Below are 24,916 nucleotides of genomic sequence, written 5' to 3'. Positions count from 1 at the left end.
TGTTTGATGTCCGGAATGCCGATGGTCGCAGGCTGTTCCTAGCAGTGGCTGTCACTCTTGTGATTCTGTCCTTTTAATTTTCTCTTTTTTAAAACAAAAAGATGAATGAGATCAAGTGTCGCTCTCCTGAGTGCTGAGCTGTGCTGGGTCAGACCTCGTGGTTCTTTTTCCTGCCTCCTGTTTGTGACTGTGGCTAAAGTGAAGGGAGGTTTAGGGGAAACGTGACACATTTTATAATTTCACCACATTTAAATGCTCTGCACCTTGTGGTCAACATGGCTAAGGGGGGGGGGGGGGGGGGGTCAGAGACACAGGTGTCCCTGCTCAGGGTGGTCAGCAAGCAGACATTGGCAATGAAGAGGTATCACGAGTCTCAACTAAGGGCCTTTCGAGTCCCTCCCAGAAGCAGTGGAAAGGACAGAAGCCACTGGCCCTGGAGGAGACCCTCCAGGAGGTGCTGGGTACAGGAGGGTGCTTCAGAGAAGGTAGGGTTCTTCCCTTCGTGATGTCTCTTTTTAGTTGATTGGCAAATTGTGGCTGCAAAATGCAGTTTATTTTAGAGAGTTTCTTTTACTTAAAAGCTGAGGCTGCTCATCTGGGCTGGAAGGTAAGAAATCTCCTCTGCTCTTCCCCCCTTGCGCAGTATTGGGCTTTACATTGGATGGCTTCCTGAAAAGGTGTTGCTGATTATATGGATGTATGAAAAATATGTGTGGTGCTGATACCGCGAGGCAGTTGTGCCTGTAAGACCTTGAGCTGGTTGATGTTATTTCTGATCCTGGCCTTCTCCTGACTAGGAAGGGTTGTGTTGAGTGTGCAATGCAATGTGCTTTTGGAGTGAGTCAGGGAAGTATTCTGCTTTCCCCCTCAAAGCTGCTTCTTTGGCTAAAGTAAGTCAGAACTAGTATTTTGGGGCAAGGGGCCCTAAGTTTGAGTCAGTGGGGGTACAAGATGGGCATAAGCAACGTGTTTCTAGCCAGCTTGATTAGGTTTTTGGACTTTAAGATGAGTCTTATGCGTGTTCCAAAAGTACCTAAGGTGCTGCCAGAGGACTACAGAGCTTCTACACAAATCTTCCAAAAATGGGTTGGAGATGTTTTGTTCGTGTTTTCCTGCAAAAACTGTGAAGGACGGGGCTGATCTGTGAGATTTCTGGTTGATCAATTCACAGTGTTTTCTGCTTGCCTGTGAAGGTTTTGGCATGTGTGTGTGTGTTAAGATGATGAGTCATTTTCTTTATTGGACGTGAAGCATATTTACATGGGATCCTATGGGCTGCTAACACTCCCCACTTTGATTCCAGATTTTATGCACCTCTATTTTTATTCTGTGTTGTATGATTTAATGGAAGCCCCTCTTATATGTAGCAGGAGAACAAAAATTGCTGCGTTAGATCAGCCTGGCTGTCCATCTTATCCAGTATCTAATCTCTGATAGTGGAATTACCAGATGCTTCAGGTTGAAGAAATCATATTAAGGAGAACTATGAAATAATCTGCCCATCTGGTGCGTTCTTCTCTATTCTCTCTTCTCTATCCTATCTAAAATAAATGTGGAGTTCTCATTATCGCTTTAAAAGTCTGCTCCTCTCTGAAATCCTGCTAAGCTCTGATTCAGTGGTGTTTTATGGCATTATGGGATTAAGGAGTAGATTTAAGAAAAATAATACCCACAATTGCGAGGACTATTGAATCATTGGGTGAAGATGACATATTCCTGCTGCCGCAAATCTCTGAGCAACTGTTCTCATGCAAGCGAGCTTCAAGTCAACACAAGGTATTAAAGTAAGGAGGAAAAACTGTGCAAGTGATGGGTAATTTCTTCAAGTTTAGTGTTCAGCAGTTTTGAGGGCTTCCTAGCCAGGAGCCCCTACCCCTTCCCACTGCCTGCCTTTAGTTCCTGTATGTGGCTCAGGCAGAGCATGGGAAAACATAGGGAGGTTAGGGGGTGGTGGTGCGTAGGGAGCATGATCTGCTTTTGTTTTCTTCACAGCATGCAACTGGTAAAAGGTTTGCGTTTATTAGCTGGTCCACGTGGCCTTAGAGCAGTGTCCTGGGCAGAGCTCAACCATCACTGAAGCAGTTGCTGAAGATTAAACAGTTACATACCACTGACTTGATTTTAATTTTTCCCAGTGGTGTGTCTGAGGGTTGAGTCAGAGCCATTACGCTCAAGTGTCTCAAGTGGCTGAATCACCCTTTTATTTCTGTAGCTGCCTTCCTTGGGAGCCTGGGAGCAATTGGGCTTTTTAGCACCATCTGGCTTCAACTGGTTTTATTGCCAGAGACTTCTGCATAGCTCCTGGTTGAGGCTCTTTCTTTGAGTGGGGCACAGTGGGAAAGACAGAGTTATAAAGGAGACTTTGGGCTGTTCTCTCACAACTTAAAGGAACTAAACCTGTTCTTGACTTTATTTTTATTTAGCGATTGAACAGGTTCTGGGGTGGAGAAACTGCTGTAGCAGGAGGCATTGCAGCCTTTGAAGTCTCTCTGCACCTACAGAGAGCTCCTTGACCTCTGCCATGGGGGTTCTTTGGGTCTCAGCCTCCACTTAGGTTACAGGGGTGTTGAAAAACCAAACATTTTTATTATTATTTTTTTTTTAATTCTCAAAATTGCATACAGCTTTGGAAAGTTGTGAATGCAGATATGACTTGGTTACATCAGAACTGTCCAGGAGCATGGGCCTTGGAGACCGCTAATTCAGTCCCTTGCCTGTGAGATCTGCCTTCGCATCTCTCTTATGCTGGACCTGAGATGTTCTGATCCTGGTCTGGATGCTGGCTGTCTCTGCCTCCCACAAAGATGCTGAGGTCGGCAGTGGTTTGTGCCATGAGGCTCAGCCAGGGCCAGGAAGATCTGGAGGTTTTGTGTCCTACAGTATTTATTTATTTTCTTGTGCAGAAAAGCAGATCTCTGCCACTGTGGGAATAACTAAAATGACCTGGTTTTGCAGGTGCCTTGATCTCGATTTTCTCTTTGTGCTAAGATACTGGAATGTGATACTTTCTCAGCGTATCTCATGATTTGTGCAGGAGACTGCCCTGTACTTCATGCATCTAGCATCGTGTGCATCATCTCATTTCCTTCTCAAACTGGAAGGCATATGAGCTCCCTCAAGGTTTGCTTGAAACAAAGTGTTTATTGCCTCTCTTTTCCCTCTCAAACAAGCCTATTTTTCTTGTTAAGTGTGGCTGAGATCTGCAAATATTATTGTAGCAAGTGAGAGAGCTCCTTATTGGTGGTTTCCTCAAGTTTCTTTAGTAGCTGGAACATTTCTGGAGTCACACATTTGTGATATTATGCAAGTTGCTTAGTCATGTCCTGCCCTAGGGTGTTTAGCCAGGCTTGATGAAATGAGTCTGAGGAGAAGGACAGTGCTTAAAAGACAAAAACAGTTTGAATTAACACTGGTGATGTTTGCTGGGAAATAGTAGTCCTTGCTGTTTATTGCAGACCAAGGAGATCAAAAGAGATCTTTCTCCTGTGTGCACGATATGTTATTTTAGCTCTTGCAAAGGGTTTCTTTTTTCTCTTTCTTTTCTCGTAGTCTTGTCTACAAACAATAGCAAGGAAGAGGCAGGATGTATTAGTTTTCTTCTTTAGAGTAAGTGAAGGAAAAGCTAGCAAGGAACCAAGGGCCATGTAAGAAGGAGAAAAGCCAAGACGGTGTTTCAGATGAGAAGTCCTGCTTGAATAGTAAGTACATGGGAGTGTCTTAAAATATACTTCCATCTCCAGGAAAAAAAAAAAGCAAAACCAAAAACAGAACTAGGGGCGTATCTTCTCTCTTACTCTCAGCACTGGCACAGGCTGCCCAGAGAAGCTGTGGATGCCCCATCCCTGGAGGTGTTCAAGTCCAGGTTGGACGAGGCCCTGGGCAACCTGATCTGGTGGGAGGTGTCCCTGCCCATGGCAGAGGTTGGAACCGGGTGAGCTGTGAGGTCCCTTCCAGCCCGAGCCATTCTGATACTGGATACTTGTAGTCTGAACCAGCACTGTGTGCAAAACTCTTGCCCTTGGCGTTTTGTGGCTTCAGCATGGACAAAGCAACACATTCCAATGCTTGTAAGATGCCACCTGAACATCTTCCGGGAGAGAAAGTAAAGAAACCGAGCAGCAGGCATCAGCATCAAGGCTCTGGCATAAAGGAAACATTCCTCAGAACAGGGTTCAGCTTTGCTGTTCAGAGACTGGTTGCTGGATATTTTCTATCCAAGCACACTGTCCTGCCAGGTCTGTCCCATCTCTGAATGCTTTTAGGGCTCTGTGTTGCTTTGCACATCTTTAGCCTGCACGTGTTCCTTGTGCTCTCCGAAGGAACGCTTGAGGATGTGCCAGATCTGTCCCCTCTCTGATGTGAGGTTCACGGGCATAGAAAGATACCTGCGAATGCAGCAAATCCAGCTTCAGAGCTGAAAGGATGTGGCTCTTCTTCCCCCGCTTCATCAGGTACGTGAGAGATGAAGAGCAGGTGCCCGGTCTCCGTGCAGCCTGGCACCGCCTGCCCTGGCTGCATCTCCTGTGGGCCTCGGGACAGTTTGTGCCAGGGAAGAGCCCCACATCTGGCTGCTTTATCCCTGTGCTGCTTTTCCAGCACTGATACAAACCACTGCACTATTGAATACATACTGGTATTGATCTTTATTCTGTAGTGCATTCCAGTATGCGTGTATGCAGGGATTGGTATCGGACTTCCAATAGCTGTATTTCTTGAAAACTGGGCAAGAGAAGTCTCTGAACTCTTTTCTAGCTGTGCTCGGTGTTTGCTGGTTAATTTAACTTCCTACTGAAATGTTTGTTTTTACTTTTTATTCTGGATGTACGTAGAGACACAAAACAGCTTTGGCTTTCTTCTGAAGTAAAGATCCTTGAAGCAGGGTTTGTCTGACAGCTACATGTGCTCTGCGTGGAGTCAAAGTGTCAAAAGCCTTTGGGGCTTAGAAGTCCCAAGCATCTTTTTTAACTTTACTGGTAAGAAAGTGCTTCTGGGAAAGTAACTCTAGAGTTTGTTTAGTGGCTGTTATGGGATTCTGTTACTATCATCATTCTGCATCAGTGTAATCTAGAAACACTGTGACCCTGGATTTGTATACACAGTACCTAATTTTTTTACGCAATGGATTCCACTAATTGTCAAATTTCCCTTCCTGACTGCAAAATTATTTCCTGTTCTTCTGAGTTTGGAACATGATGCTTCAGGAAAGACTAATGTATGTGAAGTGTGCCATAAAACATTTACTAGTGTAAACATAAGTATTAAGCACACGCTTAGGAGGAGGATGGCATTAGTATAGTTTAACAACCAGCATTTGCCCTCTTCTGAACTCCTGCACTGAAAAATACCTGCGTTAGAAATACTTCTGACTAAATCATACTTATGAAAATAAATGAACCAAATTAAGATTTGGATATGCTTCTTCTAAACTGCCTTCCAAAGGAAACAAAGCTTGTGTGTTTGTGCTACCGACCTGTCTGTCTTGCAGAGAGCTTTTCTATTGCCTCAGGAGCTTCTGAATCAGTTGTATATGCACAGCCAAGGCAGGCAGAGGAATGAGTCAAGCACCGCTGTCTGCCAGCGTTGGTCCTGAAGCCGTTTGTTTAGTTCTCCAGCATCCAAGGCAGTGTAGTGTGCGGGCAGCTGGCTGGGAAGGGTGCAGGGATGGGTGGCAGAGCCGAGTGACACGGGGAGGTGGGTGAGTCTGTCCTGCAGTCGATGGTATGTTTTGGAGGATGGTCAACCACAAAGCTTGAATCTGTTGAAATAATTTAAAAATTCATTACTTTTTGCTCCTCACTGTCCCTGAGTTGGGGCCATTCAATCAATCCTCCACTGAGGGTCTCCCAATGACTCTCTTTCTTCATTTATGTGAAATAGCTTGTGTGCACTGGGAGAGATGGGTAAGTGGATGTGACACTCATAATGGCTCTGGCTTTTATGTCCCTTAGACCTGTCTGAACCTAATAACTTTATTGCAAGAGCCTGTCACAAAAATAAATCCCATTCTGCACATCCTATTTTTACAACTTAGGAGATCGTTTCTTGTTAGAACTTGCTGAGTAAGTAATGTGCACTTAAAATGCCTGTATGTACCTAAATATATAAATTGTAATGCGTATTTTTGATACCCCTAGCTGTAAAAAATATAAAGCACAACATTTCTGAGAAATACTTACTGGAAATAAGGTAGGAATTAAAAACAAAAAACCTTTCATGAGGAAATTCAATGAGTTTTAGAGGTTTAATGATCAGAAATACAATTTATGAGAATCCTGTGTTCTGAATCTATAAGCATAAAACTGTACCAGACGGCATTAGGTCTTTTAAAATTCTTGGGTAATAGAAAATGGTTTTCTGTTCCATGTACTTCATAGGGTAGATACAATTGATTTAATATTGATAATGTCTTTTGCAAGAAGACATGTGCAACTGAATCAGCAAAATAGGACCTAAAATAAGCAATCAATGAATGGAGCATGATTAGGAAGTGACATTATGAATAGCAGTCTGAACATTTGCTTTCTTTTAAGCTTGTTCATAATCTTTACAAAAGCCAAATGAAGATCAATTCATTTCCTGGTGAAGCTTTATTTTTGTGAATGGAACTTGAATGAAGCTTGTTTGAAGTCAATAGCTTTAGTTTGTGGAATTATTTGTCATCAGTTCAGAAGGATATGGAAGTCTTTGTTTTTCTACTGAGATTTAAAGACTGAACCTGGTACGGATATACGAGTAAAAGCTGTGAAGCAGTAAATTTGGCAGGATTAAAGAAACGTGAGCACGCTTGAACCTGCCTGGGTGTACACAATGTGTGTGCGGAGACAGCAGAAGATTGTAACGTGATTTATAATGTATTGTGTTTTAGTCACGGTGCCTTGCAGCCCAAGCCTCAGTAAATCATTCAATCCAATCAGTGCACCATTGATATATAAGAATTTACCTCCCAGGTTTTCAGCTGCATCGATACAAAGTACATAGCGGTTTTCTGTGGCCAGGCAGAGTGTGTGCTGGGCTGGGAGACAGTCTGTGAATAGCTGCCGGCTGCAGGCAAAAAAGAAAAGTCAAGTCTTGGATGTGTATTAATTAATGTGTTGAATTTGGCTGTGCAGGTGGGAGATGATTTTATGTGTTAGACTTTTACTGGCTCCCCATGAGACCTGAGACAAAAGTCAGCATTCATAAGGTGAGGAAGAGAGGGAAGAAGACTCCTGAATCTTCTGTTTGTGTGGCTTGTGGGTGTTTGCTCATCTTTAGCAAATATCAGATGTGGCCCCAAACCTCTGGTTATATATAGATAAATGACAAGTGTGTATTGGTAAGGTGTGGACCACGTATCACTGTATGTATTTCCATACATGTTTACTGCTTTTTTTGGTGTCTGCACACAGCAAGTATATCATAGCCATTGCTGCCTGAAAATGTACCTAATGAGCCAGTCTGTATTTACGGCCTGAAGTTACACTGTGCTTCTGTCTCCTCTGGGAGTTGTTGGTTGTGGCAGGGTGAGAAAGGAGCTGACTTCCAATGCGTTGGCCTTTAGATACTCCTGTTAGTATTTCAGTTGCAGCAGCAAACAAATCTATAGTCCTAAATCATGTTCTTTGGGTTTAAGTAATAGTAAAAGACTTTTCCAAAGTGTCTGTGCTAGATAGCTGTGAACCTGTTGTCATTTGGATGTCTGTAGATAAAGGCAGGCATTGAATAGGCTTAGCAAAAAAAAAGAAAAAAGGTCTGATACCTAAACTACGGGGTACACTTGAAATTCCTCACTATACCACCTCAAGCTCATAGTTAAAAATTACAGACAAGCTTTTTGATTCTTAACCCTGTAGCAGTTCAGGTTGTGTTTGGCTGTATTGGGTTGGATTCCTCTCTGAGCTGCCTAGTAGGTATGTGAATGGCGTTGTGTTTCGTACCCGCGTAAGCTGGATTACCTCTCTTCTGCATGCTCGGACTCTGCGCCTGTCAGTTTTGTCTCCCATTGTTGTCTCTCTTGTGTTTTCTTTGTGTGTGTGGTGTTGTTCCCCCCCCCCCCACCCCGAGGAGGCGAGTGCAGCAGGTAAGAGTGTAAAATTCATCCAGGAGCAACTTTAACCACAGAACAGCAGTGGTGGTGTGTGTCTTTATCTGTGGAATAGAGAGAAACTTCTGGCATGTTGGAGTGTGTGCTTGGCCACTTGTGCTTCTTGAAGCAGAAAACAATTATTTCGTGAAAAACAAGACTATGGACAATGTGGCCAGTCATTGCTTTTGAACTCCGTCCCTATAAAACCTCTCCAGTCTTCAAGAAGCTTCTCACCCTCTCCATGCTTAATGTCCCCTGCCACTAACAGGGGACAGCAACATTTTTTAGCCAGTTAGTTGAATTCAGTTAACTAGTAACCAAAAATGGAATACAAGTAGAAATGCAGACCTAAATCAACCTCATCCTTTATTTTACATCTCTTTGGTATTGCTTCTCACTTGCTTTTTTTCCCAAACCAAGTGGCCCGCGTCTGTTACCCAGCGGTAGGTGGCTGTGACCTCGGTGAGCAGTCTGCGCTGTGCGGGAGGGTTGTGGTGGTGCTGGCTCCAGCAGGCTCCTGCCGGGGCTGCAGAGCTCCCTCTGTTCAAATTTCACCATGCAGAAATTTGCCACGCAGGGCTGAGCAACACCCCTCTGCTGGAGCTGGTCCAATTTTGACAGGTTATGTAAACTTAGGAGGTGATTTCTGTACATAACGGAAGAGGTTGTTTTAAAACCTCTTAATCTTGCCAGTTCATAAACCAGTCAGCAGAGTGGATCTGCTATTACCCAGAAAAGTTATCTCTAAAAACCAGCTATTTCTTTTAAATGCATCACTTTTATACTACCTGTTAGAGCAGTAGCATTGTTCCACCCGGTGTTCAAGGCAGCACAAGCGTTAGCCACTTTTCTTATTCACTGCCCTAAGTACATACAGCGGATGTCAAAATCTTGAGTTTCCATGAGATCTATTCTAGTAAGAAGCTCGGAAGGTAAGGCCATATAGGAAGGATTGAATATTAAATTTGGCCGGCGAGGCTTATGGCTGAGACAGTTCTATACCAATGTACCAAAGCAGAGCTGTGAAGCTGTTTGTGTAAGGCTGCTGGCTGCTTGCTGCCCCAAAGTCGCTGCCCTGAGAGATGCTGCCAGGGCAAGGGTTCGCTTCCCAGCATGTGAACCCCAAAAGTAGCAGCATCAGTTACACCTGACAGCAAGATACCCCTACCTTGGAGAGAGGGGTGGAGTAAATTGTCCTTTGGCAATGCCAGTGTCTCTTTGCTGACCTCAGAGGAAGCTTTGACTTCTGCCTTAGTCTGAACATCTCTTAATTAGCCACATCCACTGTTGTGTCTGCGTGATCGGCTACATGAGCAGCTGACACCTCTAATAGAGGGTGTCAAAACATACACTGTTAATTTACAGTTTTACATTACTGCCTTTCATCTTGTGACCTCTGAGCACTTAGAAGCCTGTAATGCGGAGGGTTTGGTTGCCCCATTGTAGCAGAGTCAGCGTTCCCATGCTGGCTGGCGCGGTGCTGCTCCTTCCTCGGTGGAGGCGCAGGGGCTGCTCAGCACGGTGCTGGTGAAGTCGAGAGCAGGCTTTGCTTTGGATCCGCGCCCCACAGGAGGTCAGGGTGCTTCTTGGCTTGATGACATGATGCCTGTCTTTGTAAAACGCTATAGACAGCAATCTTCAAAGCTTGTTCCTTCAGTCCGTGCCTATTTTGACAATATTCAGCATTCAGCTCTGTTTGGAGTAGACCATTTTCAAACAAACTGACAAAAAAAAAAAAACAAACTCAAATTTTCTTCCTGTCTGTTGTGCATTGCCTGGGATTACAGATAGGTCAGCAGTCTGGCAGAGCCAGTGCTGTGGGACCTGTGGGTTTTGTTGCTGAGTCCCACTGACCTCCTGTGGCCTTGGGGTTCACCATCTAATTTCTTCATTCCCTTGTTTAAAGAGGTGATATTAACTTTGAGTGGCACCGAGTACTGCTTAAATTATTGGTGTCTTAGTTAAGAGGAGAGCAGGCTTCTTCTCCTGAAGACTCAACAGACCAAGAGTCCCCAGTTCTATGGATTTCTGTGGTTTCCAGGGACATCCAGGCTTGGTCCCAAGGGAGGTACGTTTGCCTTTTTGCGATGTGGCCCCATGGGACGAAAGTACTGGTCTGTGTCTAGCCCTACCTTGTCATGCTGTATGTTGTCCTCGTGGGACTGATGAGGAGCAGGCAAAGAGCCCAGGGGCTCTATGCAGGAAGCAGAGACAGTGGATGTTATTACCTGAACTATTCTGAAAGGTGTATACCTGGTGATAGGCAGCAAAAGGCTGCCTGTAGGTCTGTAAACCATACTGTGTTAACCTGCTGCTGGGACCCTGCTACACCAAAACAGTCCTGGTACCCTCTCTGGATAATGGGTCGAAATTTATAGCATGTCTTGTATGGGGATTGCTCTGACAGTGCAGCCTCGGGAACTAAAGGATCAGAGCTTCCTATGCACTGAGAGATGTATTGATGATTCTTTTAGTTGCAAGACAATGTTTGCTCCAGCTTGGCTTTACAAGAGCTTAGCAAAACAGCAATCTATGTGACAGTAATTTAGGGGAGAATTCCACTGAACATGCAGAAATTCTAAACCGGTTTTCTTTTATGCACCTTTGCTTTAATGTTGCAATTCCATATATCATTGTAGGAGATGTATCTGAAAATATACGAGCTTATTAAGTTGAACTCTCTCTTGTGCTGAACCACGTTTTGTAGAAAAACCTACAAATCGTGTAAAAGCTCTGCCAACATAGTTGAGTACTTTTGCAAGCCTAACTGTTTTTAAGGACCATAAGTAACAAGAATCATTTATTCTACTAATCAAAAAGAATATTTGCCTATTTAAATATTCAAACCCTCAAGCCTTATACAAGAATGAAATGTCAGCGAGGGATAAGCACGTTAGCTGGATTTATTTTGTGTGATGGCCAGCAAAGAAATGATTAACAACTAACTTCAAGAGCCAGATTTGAGAACTACTCGGTGCTCAGAATTAAAAAATAAGGGAGGAGGAAAATCTAGCCACTCTAGTATGTAGGAGAGGAAGAAAGCTGTGAAAAAGCTATCATTGAGATCTTTTATGAAGAAGTGTGGTCTCCATAATCAAACCCACTAAAATCTTTGCCTACTTTGTCTCTCTCCACAGGCAAGTTGGAACAGGGTTGTGCCCGTTTTGTGCAGCCTTGCAACTAGCATGGATTTTCATGCCTACTTCTTTCTGTCCAGTTCGTGGCTATTTATTATGGCTGATCACATACAAGAGATGGAGAGGGTCTAGAAGGGACCCCCATTAGTAGCTACAGGGGTAACTTCATAGGATGCAGAAGTAACAGAGCCCTAAAGATGTGGGGCGTTCTGCAGGCACAGGTGTTTGCCCTCCTCCTTGGTTCCTGATGTTGGCATCCCAAAAGGGCACGTAGAAGGGATGTGCTTTCTGGTCCTTCGTGCGGTGCAGGAGAATGGTGTGTTGAACAGACCTAAAGGGCATTTCTTCAGAGATGAGTAATGGTGTGGAGTCAAAGCTAATGATGACGTAGCCATTAGATAGGTACGCTGGTGATCAATCAGCCTGAACAGCTGTCAAGGCTAGCTCGGAGGGCTTCTGCTGCTGGGACCCTCTGCCTGTGGCAGCCACTGCAGCGAGTCCAGCACTGGCTTGTGGCCATCGATGCATCCCTTACATTAAGAGCAGAACAAAGCTCCGTGTGCTTCCAAAACTACCTTGTGTGATGCTGCCTAATGCTTTCCTGTGCCAGGCCTTAGACCAATTAAATTGTTCAAACGTTGCAGGAAAGCAGCCTGCTGTTACTGTGTTGACCTTTTCTCCAGTGTGTATTTTTCATACTTGACATCCATGCAGAGCAGAGCCTGCCTGTCCTGCCTGACAACACAGAGGCTGTGCGTGGCATCCTGTCCTCCTGCGCTGGAAGAGCAGGATGGGGAATGCTCCCCCTTTGGGCTGAGGGGAGGGCGCAAAGCTATGGGCAGCCCAGGGAGGGTTGAGCATCAGCAGGGAGAAAATAGGAAAAGAGCCTTACTCTAACAGGATAGAAAGGTCATACAGCAGACTTTTAAGTTCCTGATCTGCTGGTAATTCATTTTTGGGCAGTTGCATGCATTATTCTGCATCACCTCTTCATGTGTCAAGTAGTGACCGTTCCTGCAGTGGTGGAAATGGGAAACTGAAAGCCAGCACCACAGGTAAGTCTCCAAGTAGGGTGTGCTATTCTTCTCTTAATGTCAACAGTCACGTTGCACTGATGTTGAAAATCAATAGGAACTGATGTTATCTGGTGCTGTCTTACAGGGTGGGACTCATGTCATGGGGATTTTCAGCCTGCTAGTGGCCTTTCCCGCTACACGAAGTATATAAAAGTTTTATATATATAAGTTTAGCTAGCTTGTCTTGCTTATTGAATGTGTGACACTGTAAAACTCTCCCATGCTTTGTGGGGCACTGAACAGTGATGCTTCCGTGCGTACAAGGATGCTGCGTGTGTAAAGGAGGCTGGCTGTCTTGGTGGTGGCAGCGGTGGCATGGGGCAGGATGCGTGCCGTGGCACGAGGTGAACGGATGCAGCGTGACTGCCCAAACTCTTCCCATGCCTGCCAGCTGTTCCTGGTAGGGTGAGCTCTGCCCTGCCTGCAACACGGGCTCAGGAGCTGCACCCTCCCTCCGCAGTTTGCAGCGGTGGCACCTGAGCCTGGCCCGCAGTGGCTGGATTCCCTTTGCTGCCTTTCTGCCCCGCGTGTTTTGTCTTGAAGACTTGCCTTCCTGATGGTCTGCACTGGGACACGCTGCCCAAGGGGTTCTTACCAGAGCATCGTGTGCCTGTTAGGCAGGCTTGCAGGTTTGTGTTGGATCAGGAACATCAACTGCAGCTTATTTGGGTGGTCTTGAAATCAAGGGCAGGCAAGTGGGGGGGCTGGGACCCCACACGGGTATCACTGCACTGCCTCTGGCTTTCCCTCAATTTTTGCTGCTGTTCAGGTACTGGTTAGCTGCGTGTTTAAAAAATAACAATGCAGCTTGGGGGAAGATGCAGCTGTGTTTTAGGAGGCTTTGATGTGGCTTCTGCTGTCTGGTTTGGGCACTGTGGTCTTGCCCAGGACCCCTTTGTGGTGCTTGTCTTGTGCTGCAGGGCATGTGTGAGTGCTTCCTTTTACGTGAAGGTTTTGTTTTTTGTTAGCATTTCTTAACGCCTTCTCTTTGACTTCACACCTGCATCCCATACAGCGAGGATCTACTGAGTTGAGTGTAGAGTTGGAAACGACCTTTGGAGAAGGGTTTGTGCTGATGGGGCTGTTGCAGAGATCAGCTTTGGGGCATTTGCAGACCAAAGGGACAATAGCCAGATCCGTAAGAAGAAGCTCTGCGAATGCTCCAAAATGTGCCTGGGGTATTGCTGAGGTAGCACCAGCCTGGAGGAAAACAGCTCCTGGCAAAACTGTTGTGTCTGGTTCTGTACAACACAAAACTGTCTCTCAAAGCAGATGGTGAATGTTTTGCCCTCGTGTCTTAAGGCACAGGGGGTGTGAGGTTAGGTTTTTCTCTGCCTTCTTTAAAACTGTGGATTAAAAGCACCATCAGGGCTCTGCGTCTGCAGCAACAGATACTTTTCCTCCAGTGGTGGTTTTCCTAATACCTCTTTACCACCTGATATTCCCTCCAGCTCATCTGTGTCTGGATCTTGACAAAAAACGCTGCGTTTTATTGCACCCCCATTGTGCAGTTGGAGAGATGGCTTCAGACAGCTCCAGGCTGGATGATCTGTGGTGCTTTACGGGCATGAGGAGTGATTCATTAGAAATACATCATTAGGAAATTCAGGTAACTGATGGATCATTTTCAGACAGCCTGTTGAAGCCTACTTTTTGACTAGATCCAGGTATTACCCCTAAAACATTGGGTGTATTTGGGACCCAGGGCACATCCATCCAAAGCAGACTTTACAGATTTATGGAGTTCTGCTTTCTCGCTAGAAATGAGAACAGCTATACTTTCTGCTTAATGGTTTTTAATCTTCACTTAAAATTTTGGTAGGCATATTTATATATGGATTGGGGAGGAAGGGCTCAGAGACAGTACAGCAGGGACAAATTAGGAAAAAATGATGGTCTTAATGATTTGAGGTTCTGTGGAAAATGGATGCGTGTGCTGTCAGGTGTGGATGACTTGAGTGAGGCATATCTGCTACATTCTGCGATAACTTCTAGAGTCAGTGATGGATACAGTCTTTGATGCAGCATCTGGGATTAGTGGTTACTGGATCTCAGCACTAGCAATATTTCTGCTTTTGTTATCTGGAGAGGAAAATGCCCTGGGAGCAGGGTGAGCTGCAGGGCTGTCCAGCTGCTCTTGGACTTCTTCTGTGGGCTAATCTCTGTTACTAGTTTTTTCTGGAGTACAAGATGACAGTCCTGTTCTCAATGGGTAGGGCCTTTGAAAGAATATGATGTGTTATTGTCTTAAATTGTTGCGTTTCTTTTATTGCTTTGATTTTTGTGAAAGGTGCTACCTGACAGTGCCTGCCATCCATAGGAGATGCACCGTATGCAATATATCGGGTCACAGCATAGGCATACGAATCTGCTGCTAGCTCTGTGCCAGCGTGGCTTAATCTGGAGCTGAAGGATCAGGCTGCTGCGACTGACGGGTGCCTGCTCTGCGCTAGGATCTGACCATATTCCAGGCGAGGTGTGCTGGTGGCGGTTCGTACTGGGGCAGCAAAGGTGCAGAGACCGCCTGAGGTTGGTTGTCAGCCGCCTGATAGCAGACAGTGCGACTCAGGGTGGTTGGTGCAAGATGGAAATAGCTTGGTGCTCCAGGAGCCAGTTGATGTGCATTAATTAATAGAGTGGATCACGTTAAATCACGGAGCAGAGAAGCGTTTTGAAATGTCACTTGTCATCTTGTGGCCTCCCTGTGCTCCAGGAGCGCTTGCTGTGATTCCAGGTTATTTTTCTGCCATGGGATCACGAAGCAGTAAATGACATGATATCCCTTTTCTGTCACCCAGACAGCCAATAAACATCCTAATCTCAGTTGCTGCACTGAAGAGTAGATTTACAGCTATGTGGTGGGCATAAAACAAATGATCAGAGGATTCAAAGGCAGCCTCCTGCAGCAGACAGGCATAGTAGCAAAACGTGATTTTTTTCGTTTTGTTTTAAAATTTGCTAACTTGATTAATACAGCTTGACGTACGGCAAGCTGTTCGGCATAAACTCAGACGTATTTTCCCTCCCCCCCATCTCCCCTCCTCATCCTTCATTTATTTCTGAATGGCTTCTTGCATAAAGAAGTCACTGTGAAAGATACCCCCTGTAAATATGCTATATTTCATGTGCTTCCTTGTGTGTTCTCCTGATTGCAGAGTTGGGCTTTTGTGTAAAATAAAAATCTTGGATCCGAGAAAGGTGCAAGTGTCCACAGTGAGGTAGTGTCAGGTTCTCTGCACCCATCTGCCTTCTCGCTGGACCAAGGATGGAGTAAAACCCCATTAAACTCCATTCTCCTGTACTTAAGGACAAGCAACAGTTCCCAATGAAAGCTCAGAGAGGTCCTTAACTTAACCCCCCGATGCCATACGTAAGTAAGACAAAACTTCCTGAGAGTTTTGTCAGCATGATTTAATGGGACATAGTCAAGGATGATTTAATGGGGCATAAAATGCCTCTTACTCTGATATCCCATTGATCTAAATGAGACACAAAACCGTAAGGGATCTGTTTCTTTTTGCTATTGATTCATGGTATTTTGATATAAATCCTGCAAGCAGGTGCCGAACTACATTTATCTGAGGAGAGCAGGATTTAGTGGGGAAAATGTCAGTGTGTAACCTGTGCTAATTAGTTTACAGGTGTCGGCGAGTAGCTGGTGGTGTGCGCTTTACCAGTCGAGTGTTTCTTGCCTACCAAAGAGGGAAGTGTGAGGGATCAACTGCAGTCTACTTGAATTTTCTCCAATTTGTGCTATTTTCTGATGTAAAAGGCCAGGTATTGCCCTTTTGTAAACTGGCACAGTGCCTGTGTCTGGCAGCGCTGCGTTGGGTCCGCAGGCTGATGTGCGCTCTGCTGCTGAGCACCTGGTACCGGGGGGGGCAGAAGTTTCTGAAACAAGCTTTTGGTAATGATGGAAAACTGGTAGGGGGCAAATGTCAATTTAAGAAGAGGTGCTGGTCTTTAAGTCTATGAATTTCAGTGAATTTCAGTACATGACACCAGCAAAGATGTATTGTGTTGGTCTCACCATTGTAATTTTTTTTTTAAATGTAAAAGTTTTCACAATGCATGCAGTTGTTGCTTTGGAAATGCAGTTTTACTGGACTCAGAGTTGCTTGCAAGCAGACTGGCCAGGGTGTGAGCAGAGCATTAGAAATAAAACCTAGGATCGTCCTCCTAGAACACACGAGGAGCTGCAGAGGTCTTCCAGCCTGTGCAAAAATGGATTTCCTGTGGTGTTAGTTCAGGTTCTGAATAAGCTTGGCAAAAACCTCAGCACAACAGGCTTATTCTAGAGCTTCTCCCTGTTGCTGGTTAGCCTCAAATCCCCCTGAGGATGTTCTCGAGTGTCACATTTATCTCGTTAATTGCAAGTCCCCGAAGAGACAAGCCCACGGTCTGGGCCGAGGATGGCAGCTGTGCCAGAATCGAGCTCTGGCTGTGTGTGTGTTCACTTTTGGATAATTAGCCAGTCTTGAATCCTGAGTCTAGATGTATTTTGGCCTGGGAGCTGAATTTGGAGGGTGCTGTCTGGCGATCAGCCGAATGCTTTCTCACCAGAGGGTGATGAGTGGGGGCAGGAGGGATGATACCTCAGATGTGGTCTGGTAGCTGGCACATTGCTGAAAGGCACGGGCATGCCTGGGGACTCGTCCCTGAGCCCTTCGTCATTGCTCCTGCTGGGACCCAGGCTCAGTGCTGGCTGGCTGTGCCACTCCTCTCTGCTTCACCTGAAACACTGAGCACAGCAGAGTCTGGATCAGTCCCTTTTGTGTTTAAAATGCTTAGAAGGAAAAACAAACCAGCCAAACCGCTTCCCATCTCTTGTGGTCAGTATTCCTGCTGTTTTAACAAGTTCTCTGCTGACCCTTCTAATTATGTTTGAGATTGAGCTCTTCTCCCCCCTCCCCAGCCCCACGAGAGCACAGAAGCACCAGGTGTTCTCCTGCACGAGTGTTTGTTGACACGTCAGCTTGTCGGTAATGAACCTCTGCGGTGGAGCCTGGGGGCTGCAGTCCAATAGCACGTGGCTGCGGGCAGAGAGCTTCCCTCAACCCAGCTGCTTTTTGCACCAGAGAGGCCCACGTGAGGAAGGCTGACAACCTTGAGGTTAATTTGTTTTCAAATTGCTGCCTTCCCCACTCCTGTGGTCGCAGCCAAAGCCACCAGAGAGAGAGCGCGGCATTTAAGCGAAGCCTTTGCCTCCTCCCGCCTGCCGATAAAGAACTGCAGCTCTGCGCACACGAGCAGTGCGGGTATTTGAGGTCCCCACTCCTTCCCTAACTTCTCTCTTCTCCCCGTATCTTTGCTCACCTGTCCTCAGCAACCAGGTGAGGAGAACAGTGATAAGAGGAGTGCAGGGTGAATGCAAATCATCAGCACGCGAACCTCAGAGGATTCATTGTGAATTTTCCTCCAAACCACTTTGATCACAAACTGAATTCTTTGTTCCCCAGAAGTGTGCACCATGGGGGAGGCTGCCCAGGGGTGTGCAGTCATTAAAAGGAAATGCTCTTGATCCCATGACCACTATTCCTTCAGTTTAGCAGGTGTCAACATATATATATAGAAAGCAGATTTTTAATCTCATAGTCTGTTTAGTTCAACTTTTGTGCAAGGATTTCAGAATCTGTTGTCATTTCACCCCATTGTGACTGTTCATTTTAAAGTGAGATCTGCTTCTTGGAAGATACTTTTTGGCATTTGGTATATTCCTGTTTGTAGAGAGCTTGGATTGCTTTAGGGTATGCAACAGTTAAATCAGGAAATACATCCTTGTTTTCATCCAGCATACTTGTTTAACTAAAGAAGATTCATAAAGAACCGTGCTTCTGTTAAAATCTTCATCTCTTGTGTCTCATTTTGGAGTCTAAAGAATGCCTGCAGTTGCCTAAGAAACACCCAGTACAATTAAATACAGAGTCATTGTTGGCGAGTCAATGAGCTTGAAGCTACGCCTGGATATCGTTCCTGCGTTCGTTCGTTCTTTGCTTATCTGGGCAGGATTTACTTGGTAAATGCTCATTGTAATTCTACGAACTCTGCTAATGTTGCATGTCTAATCCATCATGAATGAGGAGAGGGAGCAGCGAGGCTCGTTTTCTTGCTCTTCCCTTGCACGTATTTATTATAGGGAAAGATGGAGAATTTAAGTTGCTTAAATTAGTTAAAGATAGCCTGTTTGCTTTCTGGAAGTGCTTAATTAAGGCTAGGCTTTTATTTAGGGTAAAGTGTGGCATAAAACATCATCTGCATCTCATTGGGAACTGCATGCGCTCTTCAAAGAGCTGTGGGTTACCTGAAAGATCTCTTCTGCTTAGAGCTGCCACAATTCTGCTCCGTGTGTGTCCTTGGTTGTGATGCCTGGTGTACTCACATAACGTGAACCTGTTGCTTGCCAGGGATGAAGCTGGCTGGTAGGTGATATGGGACCACCTTCCACCTCTCTCTGTCTCTGATATGCAGAAATGTGCCTGAGCAGATGCCTAGCCACCAAAACGAAGCTCGAGTTAAGCAGTTACTCCTGAAACCCAGAGAAATGATTGCAAATCTTTGTTTTTAACCTATACTGGCTGTGAAGTACAAAGACACCAATTCACAGCAGTGCTCTGCTGGGATACTTCAGAGGCTGAAATGTATTCAGAAGAATCTATTAAGAGAGCTAAAACATTTACTAAAACTATTTAACCAAGGGTCATTTTGTATTCATTTCATTCCAAGGCAAATCGGAAGAAAATTCACAAGTGCAGTTTAAGAACAAAACTGACTTCTGAGCAGCTGTTAATCTTAGAACAGGAAGGTGAAGTTTCTCTTTAAACAAGGAAAGACTTGCTCTGTTCTGGCGGCTGCCTTTTGTTATGTGCCTACGGACATGCATGGACACGCAAACGCAACCTGAGTTAAGTGAACTGTGGCTTTGCACCCTGCCCTTGGTGCTCTCCCAGCCCAGAGGATGCTCTGTCACTGCTGTCTTACTAGAGAGCACTGCTGAAGTTATGCCCAGGCACTAACATACACACTGTGCAAAGCACTGCAGTGTTGGCCCTCATCCTCGCCATGTATTAAACGCGTGCCCAGCTCTAAGTGCTGCAGCGTGTGCTCTGCTAACCCCGTCTTTCTGTTTCTTCCTCCTTTGTGCTGCAGGTGCAAAGAGTTGAAATACGGCAAGGACCTACCCCAGATCTCCATTATCTTCATCTTCGTGAACGAAGCGCTGTCGGTTATCCTGCGGTCAGTGCACAGCGCTGTTAATCATACACCAGCTCACCTGTTGAAGGAGATTATCCTTGTGGATGACAACAGTGATGAAGGTTAGTAGTGCTGGGATCTTGGATCTCCAAAACCCTCAGGAGGGTGTTTAACTTATGCAGATCTCATTGAGGAATTGTTTCCTTTGGCAGTGGTGATGCTGCAGGGAGGCATGTGGTCTGATACAACGTTGAACAGGGAATGGGGGCTGCGGTCAGTCCCTGACACTTCATCTCTGCTGCCCCTTATGGTCACTCTCTGCCCCTGCTCCAGCGCTGTGGGGTCCCTCCCACGGGATGCCGTCCTTCCCGAACTGAGCCTGCGGGGGCTGTCCACAGGCAGCAGCTCTTCAAGAACTGCTCCCACATGGCTCCGTACCACAGGGTCCATCCCCCAGGAGCAAACTGCTCCAGCACGGGTCCCCCACGGGTGGGTGGCAGCTCCCCCCAGACCTCCTGCTCCTGCGTGGGCTCCTCTCCACGGGCTGCATCTCTGGCCCGGGGCCTGCTCCTGCGGGGGCTCTCCATGGGCCGCGGCCTCCTCCAGGCCACATCCACCTGCTCCACCAGGGGCTCCTCCACGGGCTGCAGCGTGGAGATCTGCTCCATGTGGGACCCATGGGCTGCAGGGGGACAGCCTGCTCCACCAGGGGCCTCTCCACAGGCTGCAGGGGAATTTCTACTGTGTGCTTGGGGGCACCTCCTGCTGCGCTGACCTTGGGGTCTGCAGGGCTGCTTCTCACTCCTCGCTCTCCCAGCTGCTGTTGCACAGCACTTTTCTTTTGCCGTTTCTTAAATCTGCTCTCACAGAGGCGCACCAACGTTGCTCACTGGCTCAGCTCTAGCGAGCAGCAGGGCCCTTTAGAGCCAGCTGAAACTGGCCCTTATCTAACATGGGGCAGCTTCTGGGCTCTTCTTGCAGAAGCCACCCCTGCAGCCCCCCTGCAACCAAAACCTGACCATGTAAACCCAATACAGACCCACATAAGTCAGGCCATTAAAAAATGGAAGATGTTAGGTTAGAAAGATGTTAGGTTTCCTGTGTTAGATACTCGTGTTTTGGTTCAACCTTCTTGCAATCTCACCGTTGAAATGCCTTCCCTTCTGGCTTTTGATAACACAAATTTTCCAGAGGTTAAATGTCACATGGAAACATTTTCAGACTTGAATTCTTCCCAGATCTGTTCTTCCAGTGTGCAGTTGGTAACGTTACTTGAGCAGTTAAAATCTCACAAAGATCAGCAAATGGTTGTTACTTTGATTACTGCCGCCTTCATTTACATTGCATGCTTTTAATATTATTTTAAAAAATAATAGACATGGGCTGTGGATTCTGTGATGAGAAGGGAAGAACAGGGAGTCTGAGAGGTTACTCGTCTGTCTGCAGTGAGATGAGATGGTACACAGCAAGCTACTCAAGCCTGCAAAAATAGGCACTCAAATCCCACAGTAATGAGCACCATAGAAAGCTGATGAATTATAATTACTAGTAGAAGAAACAGGAGGCCAGCTCCACAGCTGATGGAAATCACAGCAGCTCTAGCACAGAAGCTAGGGTGATGCACACCAGTGAAGCTGTGGGATTTCAGAGCTGGAACAATTCAAACAGTGAAGAGGAAGCGCAGGTGACCTGTTGTTGCAGTGTTTAGTATTGCCCAGTTTGAAATACCACAATGAGATGCTGCTACTCAAAACTGAACCATGCCAATGGGGTGAAGAGAAGAGCTCTATTAGAGAACCCCTTGGTAATAATTACTGAGCTTTTGTACCCACTGCTACACACAAAGAAATATGTTTCTCAACAGCCTCCACCAGCCATTCAGTATGCAGCACTAATATTGAGTCAAGGACTCTGGAGACACTATTGAAAGACATGAGACAGTGAAATGAATCCTTTCAAAAAGCTTCATCCCCTGAGTAAGCTGAGACTGCAGCTGTTGTTGAGGATGTGGAATGAAATCTCTTTATCCACCACTGAGATTGCAAGCCAGTGTTTTCCCTGGCGGCTTGCTGCGAGGGCTGTGGCAGTGCTGGGGGGGGTTTGGTGGTGGGGCTGGTTGGTGGCAGGGTGTTGGCAGGACAGCACGACGATGGTGGCTAAAGCCTGGTGCGTGCTCGAGCACTCACAGCTGTGGGATTTCCTCTTTGTGCCTGTTTTAGCCGGGCTGACCAAGGTGCCTGGGTTGTGCCAGAGTGCCTTGTGGCACCCACCTGGCTGGGGAGGGAGATGCAGGTAGAGGAGCTACACTGAGGGAGGAGAAATGCCTACAGCATGTGCGGGAGCTGGGAAAAGCCAACCTCCTTGCACACGGAGGTAGCGTGCTCTGTGCATCCCACCAAGAGGGTCCATTGACCGCATCAGGAGTGTGAGCATCCAGGGTCCCTTGTGAAAGACCAGGGTTGGACAAAACGTGAGCACCAAGGTGGTTGTGTCCTCACAGACCTTCCCAGGGAAGTGTAAAAGGAGAATGGGAGTTGGGAACAGTTTGAGGGAACCAGGCGATGCTGTTAGCCGGTAGGGTTAGTTAATAACGTCAGCACTATGCTGTTGTCTTTGTAGGCATCATGACAAATGAGATTTTTAAGGAGGGATTTGAGGAAGATAATGAGGTAACTTGGCAGATGTTTATGGAGAGCTCATTCCAAGCGTATAACAGTCTAGTTTTCTCCTGTAAAAGAAATGATACAAACAAATACATATCTCTTATACCTATGCGTTCATTGTCTGCATCTTCAAGGAGTTTCAATGACAGCAAAAAATTATTAATGGCAATAACGTTGTCTTATAGTTCACACTAATGGTAGGAAGTAATTGTGAGCAGCAATAGCAACATCTTGCAGTTCATACTTCGGATATTGCAAACAAAGTCATTGTAATACATGGATTTATCTTCAATAGGAAAATAATTACAGGAAAATAGATTCTCATAAGCTGTAAGATTTGGCGATGGCTCCTGGAGAAGCAAGTGCTAGTGCCAAGCAGCAGGGGTGGGATTGCGTGCGGGTGGCTTCCACTGAACGAGACGAGGAGTTACCGGAGCCTCTTGGTGAGCAGCTGCGACTGTTTGAGGGGTGGCTTCTGTGGGCGTACTGCTTGTCGCAAAGCCTTTGGGCTCTGTTTTGTACACCAGGCAGGAGACTGACCTTCAGAGAGCATGGACTCAAAAGCAGTAGGTATATTAAAACCAGGTGGGTTCCCAGGAGCAACCTCTGGGCAAGTCACTGAAGGCTTACGGGAACCTGTGGCTGCAGGCTGCAAGCTGGGGGGTGCGGGGTTCTGGTGCGGTTTTTGCCAGGGAATACTTCTCACAAACATGAAGAGGAAATACAGGTCGGGAATATGTATAGGTAATGTAAGAGCAACACGCTTTCCCAACCCAAGTATTAAAAGACCCCTGGGATTTTTAAGTCAGCTTCAAGTTTTAAAATTAGTCGCAGGGATGGAGGTGAGACGTGTGTACCCTGGGCACCCTGGTCTGGTGTCTGCCCTTCAGGCAGCCCACTGAATGCTTGCAGAGATGGGAGCAAAGCCTCTTGGTGTTTCGCAGTTTCAGACTGGAACAAACTGCTCATGAAGGCTCTGTAGACACTTTTTGTCCTCAGCTTTGTTGTAATGTGATTTGTACAACAACACCGCACAACATAAAAGTATGCAGTGAGAGATTAAAAGTTAATAAACACGGATGTTCTGATTCTTCCTATCTGAGCTGTAAATAGATAAACGATAAGAATGTATTGTAACAGGAAGAAAATCCCTTCTTCAAGGAAGAAGCTTGGGGAGTTGTAGTTTGAGTTCTTTTCCCCCTAGAGCTGCACATTATACTTTGTAAAGACTTTTTTGGAGGCTGCTTTTGTTTGTGTTTGTTGTAGGGGTGTAATTACAGAGTGAGTGCACAGGTTGTGTTTCTGAGTGATAACATGTTTCGTAGGTTGTTGGAGGGATGCAGCAGCATGCCCCTGAGATGCTGTGTTATCTCACAGTTGCACACTTTGTCTGAGTCTGTTGCTTAATCAACACCTGCTTTTTTTGCTGTCTGCCTTCTAATGTTTTTAATCTGGGATAATATCTCTTTGAAAAGCAAACCTTCTGGTATAAAAGAAAACCTTTGAATAAAAGTCTGCTTAGAGTAGCTGACTACACCCAGGTACACATGCTAGGGGTTGTAATTTGCCCCCGTGTAAAGTATTATCGGTGACTTGATGTATCACTGTCTGGTTTTGCAGCTGGTTTCAACACCACCAGCAGCGGTTTGTGTGCGCTCTCCCAGGAGCTGGCTCGCTTGCAGTGTGCGTGCATGTGTGCTGAGGTCAGTTTTTAACAGACTTGCAAGAAGCTGAGTCTTAGCTTTTCCAAGATATTGGCCTAATTATTCTAGTTGCTCAAACCTGAAGATGGGTTATTTAATTGCAGCTGACCTGGTGCCATCCCACTGGCAATCAGGACTCAGGCTTTCAGTCCCTGCAGAGGTGGGAGGGGAGCAGCAAACCTTGGTGGTTTGTCCCTATTTCTTTGGCTTTAGTCAGCCAGAAAGTTAGAGCTGAAGGCACTTTGTGGGACCAGCTTGGTCTCTATCTCCATACGGGGATTGGTTCACGCACCTGCTCCCTTTTCACAGTTTCATATTGAATATTTACCTGCAAACATTGAAAGCTTCAGAGACTCACCTGGATCTGTGTCTCGTTGCCAAAATTTGTACGTTCATTTATTGACCATTGAAGGAGTTTCTTTTGTGGGTTGCTGTAGAATTCCAGCCCATGATAGCTTCGGTGTTTCAGGCAAGCGAGAGCACGGGGCAGAAGGGAGTGCTGGTGTTCCCATGGCGCTGGAGCATTCTCAGCCCCGACCCGTGTGTCCTCCAGCCTGCAGTTTCTGATAACAGCCTTGGGCTCTGTGGACTTTTCCCACCTGGCTCAGCCTTGCAAACACTCCTGTGTTTTCCTTAGGGGCGTAGAGGACACGTGGTCCGCTCCCTAAGCCTGGCTGAACGTGGTGTAAGAAGTTTTCTACTGTTGGTGGTTCCTTTGGCTCCTCTGGTGCCATTGGTCTTTGCTCCTTTCTTTCTGTGCCACTGGGTAGTTCCCAGCGTTGGTTCTCGGGGCTTTAGCTGGGGCGGGATTAGCAGCATTAAACATGGAGCAGTGGATGTTCCTTTAGTTGTTTCAGGGCTGATGTCCATGGTATAGTTACTTCTAGTGGCATCAGGTGGTTCAATTTCTTTGGCAGGCCTATTTCCCAGAAAGCACATGTAGGTGACAAAATACTTTGCAATACGTAACATAAGTCATTATAGCTGACAGCTCAGTTTTTTAATAGAGCAACAGGTCTATTGGATTCTACTTTCTTGGACTCACCCTTCAGTGAAGATCAATACAGACAGATGGAGAACA

At 46.1% G+C, this 24,916-nt stretch overlaps 1 protein-coding gene across 1 annotated transcript in view; it reads left to right on the top strand.

Annotated features, from left to right (window-relative positions):
• The window catches only part of GALNT17 (polypeptide N-acetylgalactosaminyltransferase 17), a 207,540-nt gene that overhangs the window by 59,027 nt on the left and 123,597 nt on the right, over positions 1 to 24,916 (top strand). The window contains exon 3 of the mRNA XM_040532503.1: positions 19,425 to 19,591. Within this exon, the coding sequence (XP_040388437.1) occupies positions 19,425 to 19,591 (167 nt within the window). The remainder of the gene's footprint in view (positions 1 to 19,424; positions 19,592 to 24,916) is intronic.

Source organism: Cygnus olor, chromosome 20 (genome assembly GCF_009769625.2).
Source record: "Cygnus olor isolate bCygOlo1 chromosome 20, bCygOlo1.pri.v2, whole genome shotgun sequence".
NCBI classification, from domain to species: domain Eukaryota; kingdom Metazoa; phylum Chordata; class Aves; order Anseriformes; family Anatidae; genus Cygnus; species Cygnus olor.
Note: the sequence above shows the minus strand (reverse complement) of the source record. Positions and strands in the feature narration are given on the sequence as shown.